The 20,662-nt window shown below is 31.8% G+C and overlaps 10 protein-coding genes across 10 annotated transcripts; 6 read left to right on the top strand and 4 right to left on the bottom strand.

Moving 5' to 3' along the window:
- Window positions 1–55: 55 nt before the first annotated feature.
- Window positions 56–2,635, top strand: TVAGG3_0593050 (guanyl-nucleotide exchange factor protein; the record flags this gene model as incomplete). Its single annotated transcript, XM_001328444.1, has 1 exon — window positions 70–2,340. One exon carries the CDS (start codon window positions 70–72, stop codon window positions 2,338–2,340), a length of 2,271 nt encoding a protein of 756 aa, XP_001328479.1.
- A 293-nt stretch (window positions 2,636–2,928) lies between these two features.
- On the bottom strand, window positions 2,929–4,373 carry TVAGG3_0593040 (protein ubiquitination; the record flags this gene model as incomplete). The annotated part of the gene is made up of 1 exon (XM_001328443.1): window positions 3,174–4,373. One exon carries the CDS (start codon window positions 4,371–4,373, stop codon window positions 3,174–3,176), a length of 1,200 nt encoding a protein of 399 aa, XP_001328478.1.
- A 72-nt stretch (window positions 4,374–4,445) lies between these two features.
- TVAGG3_0593030 (laminin domain-containing protein) lies at window positions 4,446–5,643 on the bottom strand (the record flags this gene model as incomplete). Its single annotated transcript, XM_001328442.1, has 1 exon — window positions 4,730–5,638. One exon carries the CDS (start codon window positions 5,636–5,638, stop codon window positions 4,730–4,732), a length of 909 nt encoding a protein of 302 aa, XP_001328477.1.
- A 687-nt stretch (window positions 5,644–6,330) lies between these two features.
- TVAGG3_0593020 (serine/threonine-protein phosphatase 6 regulatory subunit family) lies at window positions 6,331–7,720 on the bottom strand (the record flags this gene model as incomplete). The annotated part of the gene is made up of 1 exon (XM_001328441.1): window positions 6,398–7,720. The coding sequence occupies one exon, from the start codon at window positions 7,718–7,720 to the stop codon at window positions 6,398–6,400; it is 1,323 nt and encodes a 440-aa protein (XP_001328476.1).
- A 479-nt stretch (window positions 7,721–8,199) lies between these two features.
- On the top strand, window positions 8,200–9,545 carry TVAGG3_0593010 (uncharacterized protein; the record flags this gene model as incomplete). The annotated part of the gene is made up of 1 exon (XM_001328440.1): window positions 8,213–9,379. The coding sequence occupies one exon, from the start codon at window positions 8,213–8,215 to the stop codon at window positions 9,377–9,379; it is 1,167 nt and encodes a 388-aa protein (XP_001328475.1).
- A 591-nt stretch (window positions 9,546–10,136) lies between these two features.
- TVAGG3_0593000 (ankyrin repeat and SOCS box-containing protein 4 family) lies at window positions 10,137–12,095 on the top strand (the record flags this gene model as incomplete). The annotated part of the gene is made up of 1 exon (XM_001328439.1): window positions 10,137–12,095. The coding sequence occupies one exon, from the start codon at window positions 10,137–10,139 to the stop codon at window positions 12,093–12,095; it is 1,959 nt and encodes a 652-aa protein (XP_001328474.1).
- Window positions 12,096–12,920: 825 nt separating this feature from the next.
- On the top strand, window positions 12,921–13,868 carry TVAGG3_0592990 (ankyrin repeat family A family; the record flags this gene model as incomplete). Its single annotated transcript, XM_001328438.1, has 1 exon — window positions 12,921–13,868. One exon carries the CDS (start codon window positions 12,921–12,923, stop codon window positions 13,866–13,868), a length of 948 nt encoding a protein of 315 aa, XP_001328473.1.
- Window positions 13,869–14,236: 368 nt separating this feature from the next.
- Window positions 14,237–15,160, top strand: TVAGG3_0592980 (uncharacterized protein; the record flags this gene model as incomplete). Its single annotated transcript, XM_001328437.1, has 1 exon — window positions 14,445–14,795. The coding sequence occupies one exon, from the start codon at window positions 14,445–14,447 to the stop codon at window positions 14,793–14,795; it is 351 nt and encodes a 116-aa protein (XP_001328472.1).
- Window positions 15,161–15,262: 102 nt separating this feature from the next.
- Window positions 15,263–18,867, top strand: TVAGG3_0592970 (uncharacterized protein; the record flags this gene model as incomplete). The annotated part of the gene is made up of 1 exon (XM_001328436.1): window positions 15,651–18,794. The coding sequence occupies one exon, from the start codon at window positions 15,651–15,653 to the stop codon at window positions 18,792–18,794; it is 3,144 nt and encodes a 1,047-aa protein (XP_001328471.1).
- Window positions 18,868–19,299: 432 nt separating this feature from the next.
- Window positions 19,300–20,387, bottom strand: TVAGG3_0592960 (phosphatidate phosphatase protein; the record flags this gene model as incomplete). Its single annotated transcript, XM_001328435.1, has 1 exon — window positions 19,635–20,387. One exon carries the CDS (start codon window positions 20,385–20,387, stop codon window positions 19,635–19,637), a length of 753 nt encoding a protein of 250 aa, XP_001328470.1.
- Window positions 20,388–20,662: the final 275 nt, after the last annotated feature.

The raw sequence follows: 20,662 nt of genomic DNA, 5'->3' as shown, positions 1-20,662 counted from the left end.
AAATAAAAAATGTCACTTTTTGACTTTTTTTATTGAAATAATTTCGAATAAAAAAAGTGACTGGCAGTAATGAGTGAAGAGGAAGTAAAAACTGAGGTTACAGAGTCGACACCCGACGCTAAGCCAGAAGGTGCTGAGCCCGAACCACAGCCAAATGTCGAAACAACAGAAAATACGAATTCAGCGTTAGATTCTCAAACTCAAGAACAAACACTACCAGAAATGCCGCAAATTAAATTAAACATCACAATACCAGACATAACTCAAGCACACGAGCCGGAACAAGAGACAGCACCAACTCCAGAACCTGAGCCTGAACCACAGCCCGATCAACAAAACCAAGCTCCACAAGCAGCAAAATTACCAACGGAGCCAACAGTTACCGAAAAAGGAATCCCGATTGAAGACAGGGCGATGTGGGTATCAGATACTTATGAACAACACCCAACTGCTCTTGAATTCAGAGAGAAAACAAGACAGTGGACCAACAGACATTCATTCGGAAAACTAAAACGCGTTAATTACACAACTAGCGCTTCACAATTAGATCACTATAGAATCCTCAAGCTTATTTACCAGCACCTCCACTCTATTGGTCTTCACAGCGAGGCAGATACTTTATGCCGCGAATCAAAATTCGAATTTCAAAGTAAAGATCAGGAATGGGAGAGAACTGACCTTCGCATGCTCATTTCTATGTCCTTAGGTCCTAGAGATAACCTTTGGGATGACACAGGATTCGATAACTTTATCATGTACGATGAAAAATTCGATCAAGACAATTACAGTGTTAAATACGAAGGCTCCCTTACAGGAGGATGCGAGCCAGAGTTTTACGAAGACGAAATGACCTTCTTTGATGACGAACATAGCTCCGAAACCGTTGCAACGGCTACAATTCATGCCATTGTCTGTTCTTTGCTTATTGATAAGCCAGAATTTGTCAAACCAGGCACCAAAGAAAAGATATTCTCTACGCTCAACTCAATCTGCTCCAGCGCCCACTTTTTCGCTCATATTATTACATTATACAATCTTTTCCCACTTTACCAGATCAAAATCATCAATCTCATCGAGCTATGGATTACCTTCAGCGGCTTCTTCATTGGCAGCCGAACTCTTAACGCGATTTCGTTTTTCCTCAAATCCCAAAACAACGAACGCTGCAACAGAGTTCTCAACCTCATGAAGGACCTCAAGTACGGCCACCCCAAGCTTTCCGCGGAAGCTCCCCCTGAAATCGTCCCAGAAAAGTTAATTGTCAAAAAGAACAAACCGTCATCAAATTCCAGCAAGAACAAGAGCGAAGCACCACTTGCCAGGCTTCTCAATCCATACCTTGGCCTTGCCGAACCTGTTCCTGAAGAGACTGCCCGCCAAATCTGTCTTTTGACACAACAGATTTTCTCATCAATCAACCCACGCGAGTTCTACACAGCGATTGCGAACAGATCATATGGACCGACCACTCCAGGACTCAACGAGCTGTACGCATTTGGAAAACAGCTTAAACACCGCGCAATGAGGACAATTGTCGGCGAAGGTGACGCATCTGAAGCCAAAGACAACATGGAGATTGTTATTCAGATTGCACAGAAGCTAGAAGAGCTGAATAACTACGAATCTATCACATGGATTGTCGATGCCTTTGATTCTGACATCATTGCAAATCTTTCTGGAATTTTCGACAGTTTGTCTGAAGAATCGAGGAATATGATCACTGATCTGAAGGAGAGGTACGGATTCACTGAGAAGAGTGATGCATACGAAGAGAACGTTCTCAAGTGCCAGAAGGAAGGAAAACCATGTGTTCCGAACATGAGATACGAGATGAGCATTGTTTCTAAGTCAGGATACGGCGGAGAAGAGTTTGTTGATGGAAAAATCAACTTCAACAAGAGAATGAAGATCGGACAGTTCGTTACAAGATTGGTTGACTTCCAGTCAATCAAATACAACTACACAGGAATCTCACAGATCCAAAATGTCATCAACAGACCAATTTCGGCTTCAAAAGAACAACTCATCGAGTTGTCAACACAAATCGAGTCTCCTGTCAAGGTTGATGCACAACAGGCAAAGCCGTTGATGAGAAGAGCTTCAGCTGCAGTCCTCGAGTCAGAGGAAACACCTCAAACAAACGCAATAATAACACCGCAACAAGATGAAAATGAATCACAAAAAGTGTCAAATCCAATTGATCCATCAGAAACAACTATTGACGAAAAATCTGAGATAACTAACTCAGAAATGGCTGAGAGCTCTGATTCGGATAATGATAACTTAGATACTGAAAATGCTGCAACTGAAAATGATAATCAAAATCAAAGCACTGATTAATGTTTTATTTTTTTATTATTTTATTTTTTTATGTGTCAAGTTTGATTAAAGATTGAAAAAAAAATATATCTAAATATATATATATTAATAGTATAAGCAATGAATTTCATGATATGAAAGCTTTGATTGTATTCATATGGCTCTGTTTTTCTATCTTTCAAATTCTACTGGTATGAGATGATCAAAAACATAAGCAATGAATTTCACTACATGAAAGTTTTGTTTCAAATAGTCTATTCAATGATCCAACTTCTACTGGTATATGAAGATCAAATAGATCAAAAACAGAAGCAATGAACTTCACTACATGTATTCTTTGATAATATTCATATATCTCTGTTTTTCAAATGGCTCTATTTTTCAATTGTGTTGTTTATATTCTTATTTTATGAAATGCTTTTGCTCCCAAATTTTGATATCATTATAAGTAACTTTACTTGATATTCTAGTTCCTAAGGCGATAGTAAAATTCTATTTAATTATCGTACCTTTAATGCCTAATGAAGATTAAATGGCTCATAAACAAATGAATTTTACGATTTGCAATCTTTGATGAAATTTTCAACTCTTTTTTGCTTATCCCTTGTCTTTATTCTTATGTGAGCAAATATACTTTTTTTACTGAGATAAGTATATTAAAAAGCTAATAAAATAAGCAATGAATTTCCCAAAATATTGAATCAAAGATTAACATTTAATATTTCTTCAAAGCATCAATTTGACAACTATTATTGAAAGAAAGAATACACCGTATTGATAATATATTGAAAAGATAAATGCTTATGAGAAATAAGAACCAAACAGTTGAATCAAAAAAGCAAGAACAGTTTATTTTAATTTTTCTTTTTGATATCATATCCTTGAATTAATAATTCATATATAAGTTTAAACTTCGCCAAAAATGTTTTGTAACCAGCTGACTCGCGACTGATATAATCTCTAATTGATGGAGAATCTTTTATATCTACGATACGATAATCAATATTTGCACCTTTTTTGATAAGCCAAGTAATAACTTCATAATCCTTTTCTATTGAATTAACAATACTTCCAAGAAGGGAATTATGTTTATCATCTTTTCTCTGATCAATATCAAAACCATTATCTATGAGAATTTGCATGATATCAATAAAATCGGCAGTAGCTGCTTTATCAATCATTTCAACAGGTCCAAGATTTCCATTTTTATCAAATCTATTAATATGAATGTTTTTCTCACACATAATTTTAACAATCTTTGGATTACACGAACTGCATGCCCAATGTATTGCTCCCTTTGCTTCTTCTTCAAATGGAATGTCTATATTTTCTACTTTTTTACAGATCTGTTCAACAGCATATTCACAATTATTTAAGCAAGCCAATTGCAAGCAACTTTTATAAAAATCTTGAAAAGATGAATTTTCATCATTATCGAAAAGCAATTTCATCATATCTATGTTATTGATTGCAATGATATATAGGAGTTGTTTTTCTAATTTTAAACTAGATCTGGCATTTCTTTTTTCTTGGTTAGTTTGAATAATGAATTTCAGGCTGTCAATCTGTTTGTTAAGTATCAACCTATTAATAAACTCATCGTTTGGTGTAAAAGTAAACTCTTTTTTCAATAGTAATCTTGCAATTTCAACAGAATTCGATTCCAACGCAAAATTAATATAATTTGCATCCGTTTTAACAATAAAGTCCTTGAAATTCATGTAGTTGTTAAGAATGTAAACAACAACCTCAAAAGATCCGCCTTTGCATGCATAGTGCAAACAATTTTTATTGTCGACGGATTTTATCATTGTATAATCTAATCCTAAATTTTTTTCAAGAAAAATGAATGAATCAAGAGAATTATAATATGCAGCAATATGAATAAGGCCGACTTTATAACTATCGCTAGGTTCATTCAGGTCTAGCTGATATTGGATCATCATCATGGTTTCTTTCTTGTTAATATACTGAGTTAAATATTCGGTTTTTTCATCTACAATAAACCTTCTAAATGCAGTTAAAAAATTGGAATCATCATGCCAGATTTCCATATCTTCCAATATGGTATTTTAAAAAAAAAATGACATTTTTCACAAAATGATTTTATTATCAATTATTTACTCCTTGACAATAGCATGATAAATAGTGAATTTTCTTTTTCGAACAAGGATTTTATTAGTCAATTTTTTTTAATTAACTTGTGATGTTAAGCAGTCATTAATAATGTTAACTTGGCAATGTAATTTTTAGCATGGCTTTCCATGCCATGATTTTGTATATTTTAATTTTAGAAATTGAACTTTTTTCATTTTATTGGATATGTGCTTCTGAAATACATTCTAATTATGTTTATTATATCAAATAACAAAGCTTTAATATGTACAAAAAAGAATATTAAAAAAAATTATTAAATATCACGCCTTTTTGCGCGTTTTTCTTCGTGATTACTTGATCCCTTATTGGAAATAAGTGGCTGTCTTTCTTCAGTAAGCTTCTGAATTGCAATTTTTCCGTTGAAAATATGAAGGATAAAATACAAGACAATGCAGACCAATATACCGAAACCAATGATTGATGGAATAATCCAATTGTTAGTTTTTGGTTGAATTCCAAGATGAATGGCCGGTTTTGGCAATTCGACCAAGCCAGGTACAATTGTGTATTTCTGAGAAGGAGAGTATACTTTTCCATCGTATGAGATGGAAATTGATGCTTCTCCTCTTTGCTTATCGGGAGATAAGCAAGCAATTGTCTGATTATTGTAAATTAAAGCAGGAACTGTTTTAGAATTAATCTTGCAAAATGCAAGGTATGGAATGAATTCTGGTGCATCGAATTCTACTAAAACATTTACTGGAGCTAATTGTTTTTCAAATGGCTTTAAAACTTGCTTAATTTTAGGTTCAGGGAAAGAACATTGTATTCCATCACCAACTAAGCCTCTCTTGCATTTGCAAGTATCTTGTTCAACACAACTTGCTGCATGATGGCAACGTTTTTTGCATGTATAGCATCCAGTTGTTTGTATTTGTTCATCAGTCCCGAAATATCCTTCCTCGCATATGCATTTATTTCCCCATTGTAATCTTGTATGAGGAGCTTTGCAAATCGTTAAATTTTGTTCTAAACTTGAGTTACTGATTGTAATATTTGATGTTTCTACTGGTCCTGGTGTAGATTTGATTTTTTCTACTTGACTTTGAATAATTGAAATCGAAATATTGGAAATACTGCTTATATTGCTTCTGATTTTGCTGCCTTCTTGGCTTGTGTCAGTGTCTGCTAATATAAATCTTGTGAAAAATAAAAGGATCATTCTTCTAAGCTATAATGAAAAATTTTCAAAAAAAAAATTTCGGAAAAAAATCTTATTGATCAGGATCTAAAATATAAAAATGTTAGATGCTTCTTGGCATGCATAAAGATAGAGAAAATGCATGAAAAGTGACGCTCCTCTTATTTTTTCCTAGGGTTACTGATCGCTTCCTTTCTGCTCGTCATGCCAGAAACGAAAGAAATGATTGACGCAGAATGATTTATTACTCCAATTGACAACTACTCTGTAGTATATAATTATTTGCATTGTCAGTTATTCTCCCGCATTATTCAATTTAAGTACAACTTTGTTAATTTAAATCATATTGCAGCGGTACCATCGCGTTGAGATAAGAACAAGATTACACATACTAAAACCACACATTAAAAATCAAAATTTTGCATCTCCAAAATGCAACGACAGAATTTCACGTAATTTTGGTATTCTACGCACCTTATGATACATATTCAAATCGCTTGAATATAGAAAAAGTTACTAAGATTTGAGGAAATTATTGCAATGAATTATGAATTAAAATGACCTCTTCAATTAGTGCACAGTATCTCATATAATCTTTGGATATTTCTGATTTCAATATGACTCCAGTTTTCAGAATTTTGAATGAAAGTCAGATGAGCGTTAATGCACCCTTAATCTGTATTTGAAAAAAAAATATCATATTTGAGAGTTTCCTAATAAATATTGAGAGATTATACATTTAATTTAACATACAATATATATATTAAATATATTATTGGGTTAGCAATTAGTTGGTTGCTGAATTGTTTGTTCCAGTATTCCATCGACCTTATAGTCACTGATGGAAATCTTGTGTCTTTCTGGAACAGGTCCTCCGTAGCCGTTTTCTCGGATACTGCGTATTTTAGCGTAAGGACCGTTAATGTAGTCTTTCCATGCCTGGGATTGTTTATCAAAATCTTCAATTTCGTGAATCATTCTGGCAATCTCGTAAAGATGTCCCGAAAACGTACATTTCTTGTTGCTATATTCGATAATTCGCTCTCTGAATTGGCATTGTGTGACGAATTCTTCAGGTAACTCTTCGGAATCGAAGATTGCTTTGCAAATTCGAAGCATTGCACAATGTATCTGGCTTAAAAGAGGATTTGCGAATGTTTGGTCCCATACCCATTTGAGAACTTTCAATATTTTGTCGAAATCGGCATGTTCTGTTGAGATCATTCCGATAATTAAGTCAATTGCTCTGAATTTAGCAGATGTAAATGGTGGCTTGCAGATAAATTCTATTAATTCATCTATGCGCTCCACAATTTTCATGAATACTCTTTGGAATAAACTATCTTCGTCATCTTCGTCATCTTCATCGCAATGGCTGGACATTTCGAAGAGTAATTGCATTGCCGCATTGCTTAAAAGAATATTATCGGAAACTGCAAAGCTAAATATCTTAGCTGTTCTTTCTGGTCTTGATAAACTCAGAATTAACTTGCCTGAGGTATCTGAATAGCAGCAGGCACATAATAACTTGACAATTTGCAAGTCATAGCCGTTGCCGAGACAGTTGTAGATACTTGTAACCGAATGTGTTTTTTCAAGAAATTGATGCGAAGCTTCATGGCCATCATCGCAAATTCTGAAAAGAAATTCATAGATTCCGACTTTTCCGACATGTGGTAGCAAACGTCTGAAAAGCTTCTTTCGGCCTGGCAGATTTAACAGAATGGCAAATCCGGTAAGATCAAGGAGGGTATTCATCATACGAACCCAAAGCTTGAGATTCGGAGGTTCTAAAATTCCTATGCTTTCGATCGTCTCATTTAAGTTTTCCAAGAATTGATCACTCGAAATCAATAATGAAATATAACTAGATACTTTGATAGTGAGGATTGCAAACGCATTTCGCTGAAGTCCAGGGTTATCTTCTCCTGCTAATCCTAAGGCTAACTGAAAAATTTCGTCCATATTTTCTAAGACGAATTGAATAAAGTTCGAATCAATTGCAGCAACTTGTGGATGCAAAGATGCTAGATTTAAAATTTCATCTGTTTCATGATCTGGATTCTTCAGTGCGGTGCTGAGCTTGTCAGAGAAGTTGTCCATTCTGAAAATTATTATTCCTTCACAATTAATTCTGAAGGATAGATATCTTGTTTAATCAGCATAAAATTCTTTATATTTTACAATTATTTCGAAATAACGAGATTTCAAATATTTTACATTGAAATTTACATTCAATTGTGAAACTCGGTATTCAGTTAACCCATGAATAGGATATCTGCTTTCTTGGTAAAAGCACGATAAAAATCCGAGATGAGTATTTAACGTTGCGAATGAAAACTTTACATTTGACTTACATTCTCGGTAGCCCGTGGATTGCACTAGGAACTCATCCTCGTTGATGTTCCTGAGTTTAAATATAATTATTTCATGTTCTGGTTTTCAACATCTTTTCAAAAAAAAATATTGATAGAATTATGGAGATTTTTGCATATAATATTTATTGCTATTGCAATGACGATGTTATTTTTATGTCAATTGCAATTTATTTTTTTTGCATGACCTTTCAAAATTTGAAAATTGTCGCTGTTTCCAATGACGCGGAGTGAAATAAATGAGGCATGTCTCAATGCCACATTCAGTGCCGAAGAAGTTATCGAAGAACTGAAAAATGTTCTCGATAAAAACATCACAAATCCACAGACCATCGGAAATATAATTAATATTGTTAAAAATTCTATTGTGCAAGCATCATGGCAGCAAAGTGTTGATCAAATTAATAAGAAATTAGATGATTACGTTAAAACTCTGCTTGATATTGCAAATCAAAGACCAACAACTTCAGATCCACAACAAGAAGAAATAAGAATCATGGATATGGTCGGTGACATTATATCATATATACAGATTAGAGGCGGATTGGATGCTGATGGCGCTGTTAGAGAGCAAATTCTTCCAGATTTCATGGTAGCATTCAATTTGGAACTTGAAATGTTGAGGAGAATCAAATGGCCTGATTTTAATCACAAATCTTATCTCAGATTGCGAAAAACTGCCATTAATTTATTTTTTACAACATTTGCTCACCTAATCAATCAAAATGCTACACATTTCGAGAACGCCGAGTCATTATACAAGTGTCTCCAAAGCATGGTTGAGCTGGATAGCAATGGAAACTTTCCTGAATTGTTAATTCCTCCAATTCGTCGATTTTATCGAATTGTACAAGCAGAATTCTACTCTCGTTACCTTTCTCTATCACAGCTACAAGCTTGCGTTAAGCTAATGATGCTTACAGACATTGATTTTACAAAACAAATTCATAATCTTCCAAATGATCCAAAAAAGTTCCAGATCCTTCAAAAAAGCATTCATGACTTTGATAAAAACTCGTCAAAGGCAGAATTCATAAGAAATGAGTTAAGAGAATGCGCGGAAAAGTCAGATAATGTTGATATTCTTGCTTTTGCGAGAAAGAACATTCCATCAGAGAAAATTGAGATCAGATTCATGACAAAGCTCGCTGAAGTGTCTTCAAAATGGTTAAACGCTCTTCTTTTGCCGGATTATAAGGAAGCAAGATATTATTACAAACAATTTCAGACTCTGACCAACCTTTTAAGTCCAACAGATAAAGATGACGTCTACGAATCTATTGCTTCGTCTGATTTGGGTCCAGTTTTCAAATCTCAGAAATTTGCATTAAAAGAAGAAGAACCTATGATGAAAGAAATACGTGCAATCATTGCTTACGTTCCTTAACATATATTTGTTTGATTTTTGTTTGATTTCCAAAAAATAACTTTTTATTCAATGGTATTCAATCATTTTGAATGTATACAAGCAATCGAATTTATTGAACAGTTCTATATTTTTAGTTATTTTTGCAAATAGAATTTATTATTATTTTTATTAATTTTATTGTTATTAAACCTATAGAATGTTATTAATACAACTGATTTTTTTCAAATGCATAGCATTTATTAAGGAATCATGTGCACAAATTATGTTTTCAGATATCCAAAAATATATTTTCTATTCTCATCGGCTTATGTGTGTACATATTGCTGTAGGCAGTTTCTTCTTAAACGTTTTTCATATAAACACCCAAATTCTCAAAAAAGAAAATTGAACGTTTTGGTTTTATATTGTTGAGTTCTAATGCTGTGAGCATTACTCTGTATCCATATAAATAGAACTAGACAAATAGGATTTTTACTTATTTTGATACGGATTCATTAATATATCTTTTTATAAGTTATACCCAAGCCTTTTGAATGTTTCTATTTTCATAAAAATAAGTTAATCAATCCATGTGAATGTTTCTATTTACATATGTTGAAATGTTTCAATAAATTTCCTAAATAAAAGTACAACTATAGATCTATAGATCAACCTCTTGTAGAATTCAAAAATACATGTTTGATGTTGTATGCACAATGAACCTTAAATCAGCAAATTTTTTGTTAACAGTTGGAATAAAAATTTTAAAAATTTACGACTTTTAAAACAATTTTTGATGTCTGATCAAGACATTGATCCAAATCAATACATTGAACTTCGAAGTATCTATGCATACTACATCGATTCATATATTGCATTATATCAGCTGAAAACGGAAAAAGAAGAAGAATTAAACAAGATTTACGAAATGATCAAAACAGAATTGATTGGCTCAAAGGGATATTCTCCGAAAAATATAATGGAAGATATTTTAAACATCATTCCATATAATAATCGCTATACAAGGTCATATTTATATCTTGCTAAACTCATATCTAATGATTATCATGTCAACGAGGTCAACAAAGTTGAACCTATTTCAAACTTCCTGTTTTATAAAGGATATGGAATTAAATTAGACAAATTTGCTGATTTCGAAAAAATTAAAACTAAAAATCTCGCAATTCAGACAAATAATACAATTTACAGAGCAATTATGTATAATGACTTAGAAAGATTCATCATTTTCGTCGAAAGAGAAGAATTTGATAATAATCAAAAGCTGATAAGCAATTTATATCCTTTTTCTTTCGAAGGATATTCATTACTTGAATTATGTTGCTACCATGGAGCAGTTGATTGTTTCAAATTCTTAAGAACGAAATTCAGCTCAAAAATAACTAAAAAATGTTTAGAATTTTCATTTTTAGGAGGGAATGCAGAGATCATGAGTGAATGTTTGAAACATCAAAAACCAAATGAAAAATGCATAGAATATGCAATTATCTCACACAACATTGATTTTGTTACTTTCTTGATGAATGAATTTAATATTAAGATCAATTTAGAATATTGTGCAAAATATAATAATCTTGAATCATTTTTAGTTTATTTCGATCAAACTAATAATATTAACAAATGCTTTCTTTATTCATCACTATTTGCTATTCCATCTCTTTGCGAATATTTCCTTTCTCATGGTGCAAATATCAAAGAACAAAATGGAATAGGAAAAACTGCTCTTCATTACGCAGTACAAAACAATAATAAAGAAATTGCCAAACTTCTTATTTCACATAGTGCAAATATCAATGAAACAGATTTGGAAGGGAAAAATTCTCTTCATAATGCAGTAGAAAATAATTGTAAAGAAATAGCCAGACTTCTTCTTTCGCATGGTGCAAATATCAATGAAACAGATAATGATGGATACGCTGCTCTTCATTATGCAGTAGAACAGGATAGTAAGGAATTTGCGTATCTTCTTCTTTCATATGGTGCAAATGTCAATGAAAAAGATAAATATGGGGAAATTGCTCTTCATTATGCAGTGGATAAAAATAATAAAGAAATGGCGAAACTTCTTATTTCATATGGTGCAAATGTAGATGAAAAAGACCAAGATGGAAAAACCTCTCTTCATCATGCAGCAGAAAATAATAGTAAAGAAATGGCCGAACTTCTTATTTCATATGGTGCAAATGTCAATGAAAAAGATAAATATGGGAAAATTGCTCTTTATTATGCGGCAGATAAAAATAATAAAGAAATAGCCGAACTTCTTATTTCATATGGTGCAAATGTAGATGAAAAAGATGAATATGGAAAAACCGCTCTTCATTTTGCCGCAGAAAATAATTGTAAAGAAATAATCGAATTTCTTATTTCACTTGGTGCAAATATCAATAAAAAAGATAAATATGAGAAAACTGCTCTTCATTACTCAGCATGTAAAAATAGTAAGGAAATAACCGAACTTCTTATTTCACATGGTGCAAATATCAATGAAAAAGATAAATATGGAAAGACTGCTCTTCATTATGCAGCACTCAATAAGAGTAAAGAAACCACCGAATTTCTTATTTCACATGGTGTAAATATCAATGAAAAAGATGAAGATAGAAAAAATTCTCTTCATTATGCAGCAGTAAATAATTGTAAAGAAATAATCGAATTTCTTATTTCACATGATGCAAATATCAATGAAAAAGATAATGATGGAAAAAAATTCTCTTCATTATGCAGCAGAAAATAATTGTAAAGAAATATCTGAACTTCTTATTTCACATGGTGTAAATATCAATGAAAAAGATGAAGATAGAAAAACTGCTCTTCATTATGCAGCAGAAAATAATTGTAAAGAAATATCTGAACTTCTTATTTCACATGGTGTAAATATCAATGAAAAAGATGAAGATAGAAAAACTGCTCTTCATTATGCAGCAGAATATAATTGTAAAGAAATATCTGAACTTCTTATTTCACATGGTGTAAATATCAATGAAAAAGATGAAGATAGAAAAAATTCTCTTCATTATGCAGCAGAAAATAATTGTAAAGAAATATCTGAACTTCTTATTTCACATGGTGCAAATATCAATGAAAAAGATACATTTGGAAAGACTGCTCTTCATTATGCAGCAGAAAATAATTGTAAAGAAATAGTCGAACTTCTTATTTCACATGGTGTAAATATCAATGAAAAAGATGAAGATAGAAAAAATTCTCTTCATTATGCAGCAGAAAATAATTGTAAAGAAATATCTGAACTTCTTATTTCACATGATGCAAATATCAATGAAAAAGATAATGATGGAAAAAAATTCTCTTCATTATGCAGCAGAAAATAATTGTAAAGAAATAGTCGAATTTCTTATTTCACATGGTGTAAATATCAATGAAAAAGATGAAGATGGAAAAAATTCTCTTCATTATGCAGCAGAAAATAATTGTAAAGAAATATCTGAACTTCTTATTTCACATGGTGCAAATATCAATGAAAAAGATAATGATGGAAAATATTCTCTTCATTATGCAGCAGAAAATAATTGTAAAGAAATATCTGAACTTCTTATTTCACATGATGCAAATATCAATGAAAAAGATAATGATGGAAAAAAATTCTCTTCATTATGCAGCAGAAAATAATTGTAAAGAAATATCTGAACTTCTTATTTCACATGGTGTAAATATCAATGAAAAAGATGAAGATGGAAAAAATTCTCTTCATTATGCAGCAGAAAATAATTGTAAAGAAATATCTGAACTTCTTATTTCACATGGTGCAAATATCAATGAAAAAGATAATGATGGAAAATATTCTCTTCATTATGCAGCAGAAAATAATTGTAAAGAAATAGTCGAATTTCTTATTTCACATGGTGTAAATATCAATGAAAAAGATGAAGATAGAAAAACTGCTCTTCATTATGCAGCAGAAAATAATTGTAAAGAAATATCTGAACTTCTTATTTCACATGGTGTAAATATCAATGAAAAAGATGAAGATAGAAAAACTGCTCTTCATTATGCAGCAGAAAATAATTGTAAAGAAATATCTGAACTTCTTATTTCACATGGTGTAAATATCAATGAAAAAGATAATGATGGAAAATATTCTCTTCATTATGCAGCAGAAAATAATTGTAAAGAAATAGTCGAATTTCTTATTTCACATGGTGTAAATATCAATGAAAAAGATGAAGATAGAAAAACTGCTCTTCATTATGCAGCAGAAAATAATTGTAAAGAAATAGTCGAACTTCTTATTTCACATGGTGTAAATATCAATGAAAAAGATGAAGATAGAAAAAATTCTCTTCATTATGCAGCAGTAAATAATTGTAAAGAAATAATCGAATTTCTTATTTCACATGATGCAAATATCAATGAAAAAGATAATGATGGAAAAACTGCTCTTCATTATGCAGCAGAAAATAATTGTAAAGAAATATCTGAAATTTTTATTTCGCATGCGAAAGATATATATAAAAATAGGAAATTACGCTCTTCATCTTGCAAAAATTAATGGTAGGAAAGTAATCACTGAACCTCTTATTTCACATATTGCAAATGCCATTGATAGATATATGCAGAAGATATCATATTTGTTATAGAATATAAACATACAAATTAATATACTATAGCTTCTTTTTATATATTAACTCATTTTGAATTTTTGATAGTTAGTATCAATAAGCTTGATAAATGCTTCATACCTAATATCAGCTTGTTATGCGAATATAACTTAGTTTAGGAGCTCTTCTCCAAATTTCCATTTCACATCGAGATAGATTTGTTTTCATTCAGCATTAATATAATAATATACTTATTATATGCATGAGTCAATATAGGTTCATATTATTATTGATGAGGAAATACAATTGATGAGCATAAAATTGTTTGACTTTCTCATTTTATGATATCAGAACATGGAAGTGAATCAGTTCTATTTGGAATGTCCGATGTTTGGTAATATGTTATCACAATAAATGTTTATACCTTCTTGTGGAGTGCGCCGATAGAAATGAATGACATTTTGCAATTTCAAGATTTTGAAATAATGTCACTTTTTCTAATATTTTTTGTTGAATTTGAAATCATAATGAAACCAAGCTACCCAATCCAAATTAAGCCAATAAGGGATGCGATGAATGACATTTGCCTAGAGATTGAAAATAAGCAAAAACAGCAACAAAAAAGAATAATTGATATCACTCAAAGATTAATAGCTCTCCAAAACGCATACGCTCAACGACAGCAATCATTTGTGAAATATCAGTTTTATCAGCAAATTCAAAAACGAAAACAAGAAAAAATAAAAATGCAAATTCCAAAAACAGCCGATGGGAAATCTTCCAAAGATACTGAATCAGACGACGAAAATGAATACATTAATTTGGTTAATAATACAGACTTCGAAAGCAGCGACAGTAGTGATGCGATTCCTTTTTAAATGATTTGTATCAAGGTTTTCAAGAAAACCTCAAAATTGTATTTTACAAAACAACGTTAAGTAGAACTTTTCTAATTTTTTCAAATAATTTTGAAAGAAGAAATATTTTTTGTCTCTTCTAACTTTACGCGTTGAACAATATTAAAAACATGTAATTTAAGCTAACTAATTCATTTTTGGTTCGTTAATTTAACGATTCAATTTATTATTCAATTAATATCGAATTTTGTTCAGGAGCATTACGCTAAATAAAGCAAGTGTAGAATTCTTTCTAGTTTGGGTCAGGAATAAAGAACATTATTCTAATATAGAAAAATTTTATAACGATATTTTATTTCATTGTATTTTGGAATAGCCTATGCTTACCCAAAGCAACTGTAAAATATTTAACATGAATTAATTGTGAATCGGATATATTTTTTTTTCAACATTTGAAAAATACGATCATAATCCAATTTAATTTTTATGAAAAATTGTGCTGTGCCGTTAGATCATGTAGATAATTCAATTCGGATCTAATGTTCAGAATAAATCAAATTGAGAGAAAATGATCGCAATCAATGGAAAAACTTGTATAATAGTTTTTGTTGTTAACCTTGGGCAATATAATTGAATTTTATTCAGAAAATTTACGTTCATTTGAAAATTAAAAAATCTGATTAAATCAGAAACATATACCATTATATGTACAAAATCTATGTCCGATAATTCTCTTAATCCTATCGGTAGCAATTCAATTCAATAAATATAGAATAGATTATATATTGATTGCTCAGTAAAATCTGATCGAGAATCCGATCAAAATTTTGGATTGAAATTTTGGATTGAGCTTGCATTATAAAACGTGACAAGAAAATGCTATGCTTTTATCTTTTTATACTCATTAAGTCCACGCAATTCTGCTTGACAACCGAGCCAGGTACGAGCAGGTGTAAAGACGAATCTGGGTATGAAATAGCCGATTTAAGTGATATTTTCTTGAGATATATTGAAAATTATACTGTCGAAGTTTACGTAGACTCACAAAATTCCACGGACGTCGAAATCAACATCTCAGACTATTCAAATTACACCGTAGCATTGTATGGAATTAATTCTTCCCACATAAAATTCAAATTATCAAACACGAACAAACCGATAACTTTTAAGTCATTGACTCTTAATAACACAGTAATATCCATTGAATCCGATAAATCTTCTTTACTTCTTAAATCTCAGACAATTTCTCTCAAAAACGTAACATTTCTTGGTGATAATCAATTAAAATTCGAATGTGAGAATATAACAACAGACCTGAACTCAATTCTCAACATTTCTTCAATTGATGCCAAAAATTTATTTGACGTTACCTTGAATGACGCCACAGAAAACAGTGTTATTACTGTCAATGCCAAGAACAACGCGTTCGTCAGAAATATTGTCGACTCACTTGATGTAAAAACAGATATAAACTTTACAAAAGTGTCAAAAGCGAATTGTTACACATTGCAGTTCATGAATACACCTAAAATTCAATTTTACTCGGAAGAGATGTCAGAAAATTCCAATACATTGTCAATTAAGTTCACATTGAACCCGAATTTTACAACCCCTTGTTATTTTTATCTTTCCAAGTCTACAAGCATATATATTTATGGACTTGATATATCACAGAAGCCAATTCTTGAAAAAACAACTCCTTTGAACAAAATTATTTCAAATTCCAATCTCCAAGTGAACCTAGCCAATTGTTACATGCATACATCTATTTACTCATCAGAATACATGTCAATAGTTCCATTTACAACTGTCCAGAAGCAACAGGTTTTTCTAAATGAAATAATCGCAAATTCATCCCCAATTTATTTTGAAGAAGAGTCAAATATTTCAATTGGCAGCCTAAAGCTTCTAAACAATGCTAAATTATCATCATCGGTGACGAATGACGTTCTCATATACAATATGACTTTACAAGGAACAGATTATACAACGCCCGTTGATAACAAGATTCATGTTACTATTGGATCGACCTTATTAATTGACCATATCAACGCTACTTTTAATTTCATCGCATTTCATGAAGATTCTATCGTCCACATACGATATTACTTCGACCAACATCTTCTGACGATCAAAAATACGCCAGAAATTTTGCCAAACCAGCCACTTTTTATTACAGAATTTATTGGGACAAAAATGCCAACAGACGTGGAATTTGCACCCTACAAAGGCACAATACACTATTTCGTGCATCTTCCACCACAACTTGAGACTTCATTAAAATATTCTCATATTGATGACGAAACAGGGATAATCGGCTTCACGAAATCGACAGATATCACACAAGCGGTCATAACAACCACTGATTCTTATACTCTTTTCGGTTTCAAATTCATGGATTATCCCACAAGAGTTTATCCACACTTTTGCTATGCAGCACCTTCAAATGCTGTTGACCAATGTGGCGAATACGCGTTTATGTTCCCCAATATCACTGGAAGAAGTATGTCAGATTACATAACCGCTTATACGATCACTGTAAAGGTTTCTTTGTATGAGAGTATGATTCCTAACGACGTATTCAACTTCGACAGTGCGAGAAGGCCGAGAAAAATCTCTGTAATTGGCTGCCAAAATGAGACAATGTTGACTTTCAACATGGTCTTCACTTCAGAGACGCATACTTCCGTAAGAATATTAGATGCAGCGAACGTTAGACTCAATTTCGCAGCTGTAGGAATAACAACTGTAAATATACCAAAAGTTTATCTTCATAATGTAGAAGTTGTTAACAAAGCATTCTCAATGGCCGATATTGACCAGCTTGTCGTAGATATAAAGACACTTTCACGCCTGAAAAGTGAAGGATTGACTACATTTTACGTAAATATCGACTCAACAAAGTCAATTATCTTCACAGGCAAAGACACATGGAATTTCATAGATGCGCAAGGCAACGTCAACACTTTCAAGCGCATAGAATTGATGAGACCAGTACTTGCTGCTACAGGAAGAACATCATTAATCATAAAATGCGATAATTCCGCATTTACCCAACTGCCATTCACATATCTGTCCGAAACGCCCGCATCAACTCAGTCCTTGGAGGTCAACGTCACCGGAAAATGGCCTCTTATCCCGGCCATCGAGTTGAGAACGATAAACTCTATCGTCATCAATACCGAGTCAGAAAATATTCCATTAAAAATATCAGGCTCTGTTGATGTAACGATGAATGCTGCCAATTTCGTGTCGAAAGCCAGTATTCCTCCGATGAGTTTACCAGATAAATCAGATTTGAACTTTAACATCGCTCCTCAATCCCTCGAAGTCATTTTCAGTGATGTATCAATGATAGGAACCGGAAACTTCTATGTTAACTCCCTCAACAAGCTTCCTGTCATCAAATCTTTTTCAATGGGCGAATTAGCACAAGTTACACTTAAATCCGTCCAATTACAGGGTCGCTTGGTCATTCCATTCATGGCCAGACTTACATTGGTCGATACAGATGTTTCCCAATGCAATTTGAACTTATCCGTCAAATTAGAAGAAGGAGGAAGTCGTGTTGTCATTGCAGCCAACGAGAATTCATCTGTAAAGAGTCCGAAATCGATCTTCGTCAATGTAACTCTCGACCAATCGAACTATGGATTGATAACTCCAACTTATTACATAAAATCAGTTACATTAATCTCTTCTTCAAACAAAGTATTGAAGAATTGGATGAATCTAAGTATACTGAGTACAAATGAGTTGGATTCTCCTGCAACACCAATCGCTGTCGATTTGGTTGAAAGCGAATCTTTGATTATTGTTTCTTTCAAAGGTTTCGCACCGGATTTGGACTCCCATGGCCTGACAACACTCCACATCGCACTTATAATTGTCGGATCGATTATTTTGTCTGCTTTGCTAGGTTACGGAGGAATGACTTTGTATCTGAAGCTGAAAAGGCAAAATAACCTGTCTGATGACGAACTACCAAATGATAATGGTGTGGACTTATCGATATTATAATAATTTTATTTTTGTTTGTTTTTTTCGTATTTATTAATTTTAAATAATATTTTTTTGTTTGTTTAAAAGTTAAATTTATAATAGAACTGTTTTAAAAATGACCAAATCACTTAGTTTATTTTCCGATTCCGTTATATGGAATGAAATATTTTAGAATTTGTGATTATCAATAATGCTGTTTATGTACTATGCATTTTATTGCTATATTTAGCATGGATAATCATGTATCAATGAGAAATTATGTATTTATAACAATATTTACTATTAATTATTGGAATTGTAGCAAATTTTCATATAAATATTGATTAACTGACAATGAGAAACTTAATTAAAACTACCAGAAAACTCCAAATTTTTTTCAAAAATCGGAATTTAACTATTAAAAATACATTTTTTCTTTGAAAAATAATAATTTCGAAAAATTGTCCAAAATTTTTCGAAAAATAATATCTATCAGATTATTTTAAAATTTATATAATTTATATTTATCATAGAATTGGCCTTTATCAAACAAAATTATCAAAATTATTTCTTAAATATACAACATTATACGATAAATTCCATATCAACACGTTAATTCATATGTTTTTACAATACGTACATAACAATTTCTCTCTTGTTCAATACTTTTATATCCAAAACATCGTATCTTAGTTAATATTCCCTTGTAGTATCGATAATCCTAAGTGTGAAGACATATAATATTTATGTATTTATCAAAAGGTATATTAACATATTAAAATTCCATTTTATTTTAAATAATTAAAAAAACTTTAATTTAATTACTAATATAATTACAATTTAATAAATATATAGCCGATGTGATTATTCCAGTGACTCTTAAAGAAGAGAAACTGGCTCTTCTCTTCTATGATTTGTCATGAAGATTCTATTTGACTGAGCTCTAAATATTATTGTAGAGCATCCAATGCCAATAACAACACCGCTAATAACATCACTTACATGATGCATATAATCTGTAATTCTTGTTGCAGCAATGAATGTAGCGATCATTATTGGTATGAAACGAAGTATTATCCACCAGATTTCTTCACTGTTATGGAAGAATTCTCCTAAGAATAAGCACATCCATGTTCCTGTTGCAAATGCATTTGATGCGTGGCCAGATGGGAAAGAAAGTCTAGCATCTCTTTTATGTGATGATGGACCTGTGCATTTCTTTGCATTTTGGTCGTATTGGCAGTAAGAGAAAAAGTTTGGACGTGGGCGAGCAACAGTAACTTTGAGAGCTTCTGTAATTAAAAGAGTCAAGCACAATGATTGGGCCAAACTCATTCCTGCTAAGTTTAATTCCATTCTGCGTGGATATGCTAAAGTTAGAATTCCAAGAACTGCGCATGGAAGAATAATAATCAGTAAAGCGACAATAGGTATGCCTAATGTTTCACCTGAGTAAGGATATCTCTCGTTGAAATTCTCAAAGAAGGCAATTCTTTCTTTGGGTTCAATCATTAAAGCGATAACGACTGATACTAAGCCAAGGCATATTGTTGCAAACCATTCAGGAAGATTTTCTAAGAATGATTTCCAAAAATATGTGAACTCAGAACCTAAAGTTTTGAAGAGTTTCATAAAGTGAAATAAAAATTATCGAAATGTCGAATCCTTTCAGAACCTGTAGACATTTCTAATAAGATCAAATAAAAGATATCATTTCGTTTAAAGCTGCAACTTTTATTATAGATTCATCATTCTCTTGATTCGGAAATGAATCAAACAAGCTTATCACTACAAAAAGATTTCAAATAAACTATTCTCAACTATGGCTGCATGAAAGTTCAAGTTTCGCTTAAGATCTTTCAATAGTAGTAGGATATGACGGGTTTAGTGACTTTTTTTGTTACATC

The sequence above is a fragment of the Trichomonas vaginalis genome, chromosome II, assembly GCF_026262505.1.
Source record: "Trichomonas vaginalis G3 chromosome II, whole genome shotgun sequence".
NCBI classification, from domain to species: Eukaryota; Parabasalia; order Trichomonadida; family Trichomonadidae; genus Trichomonas; species Trichomonas vaginalis.
This window is presented reverse-complemented; position numbering and strand designations above follow the sequence as displayed.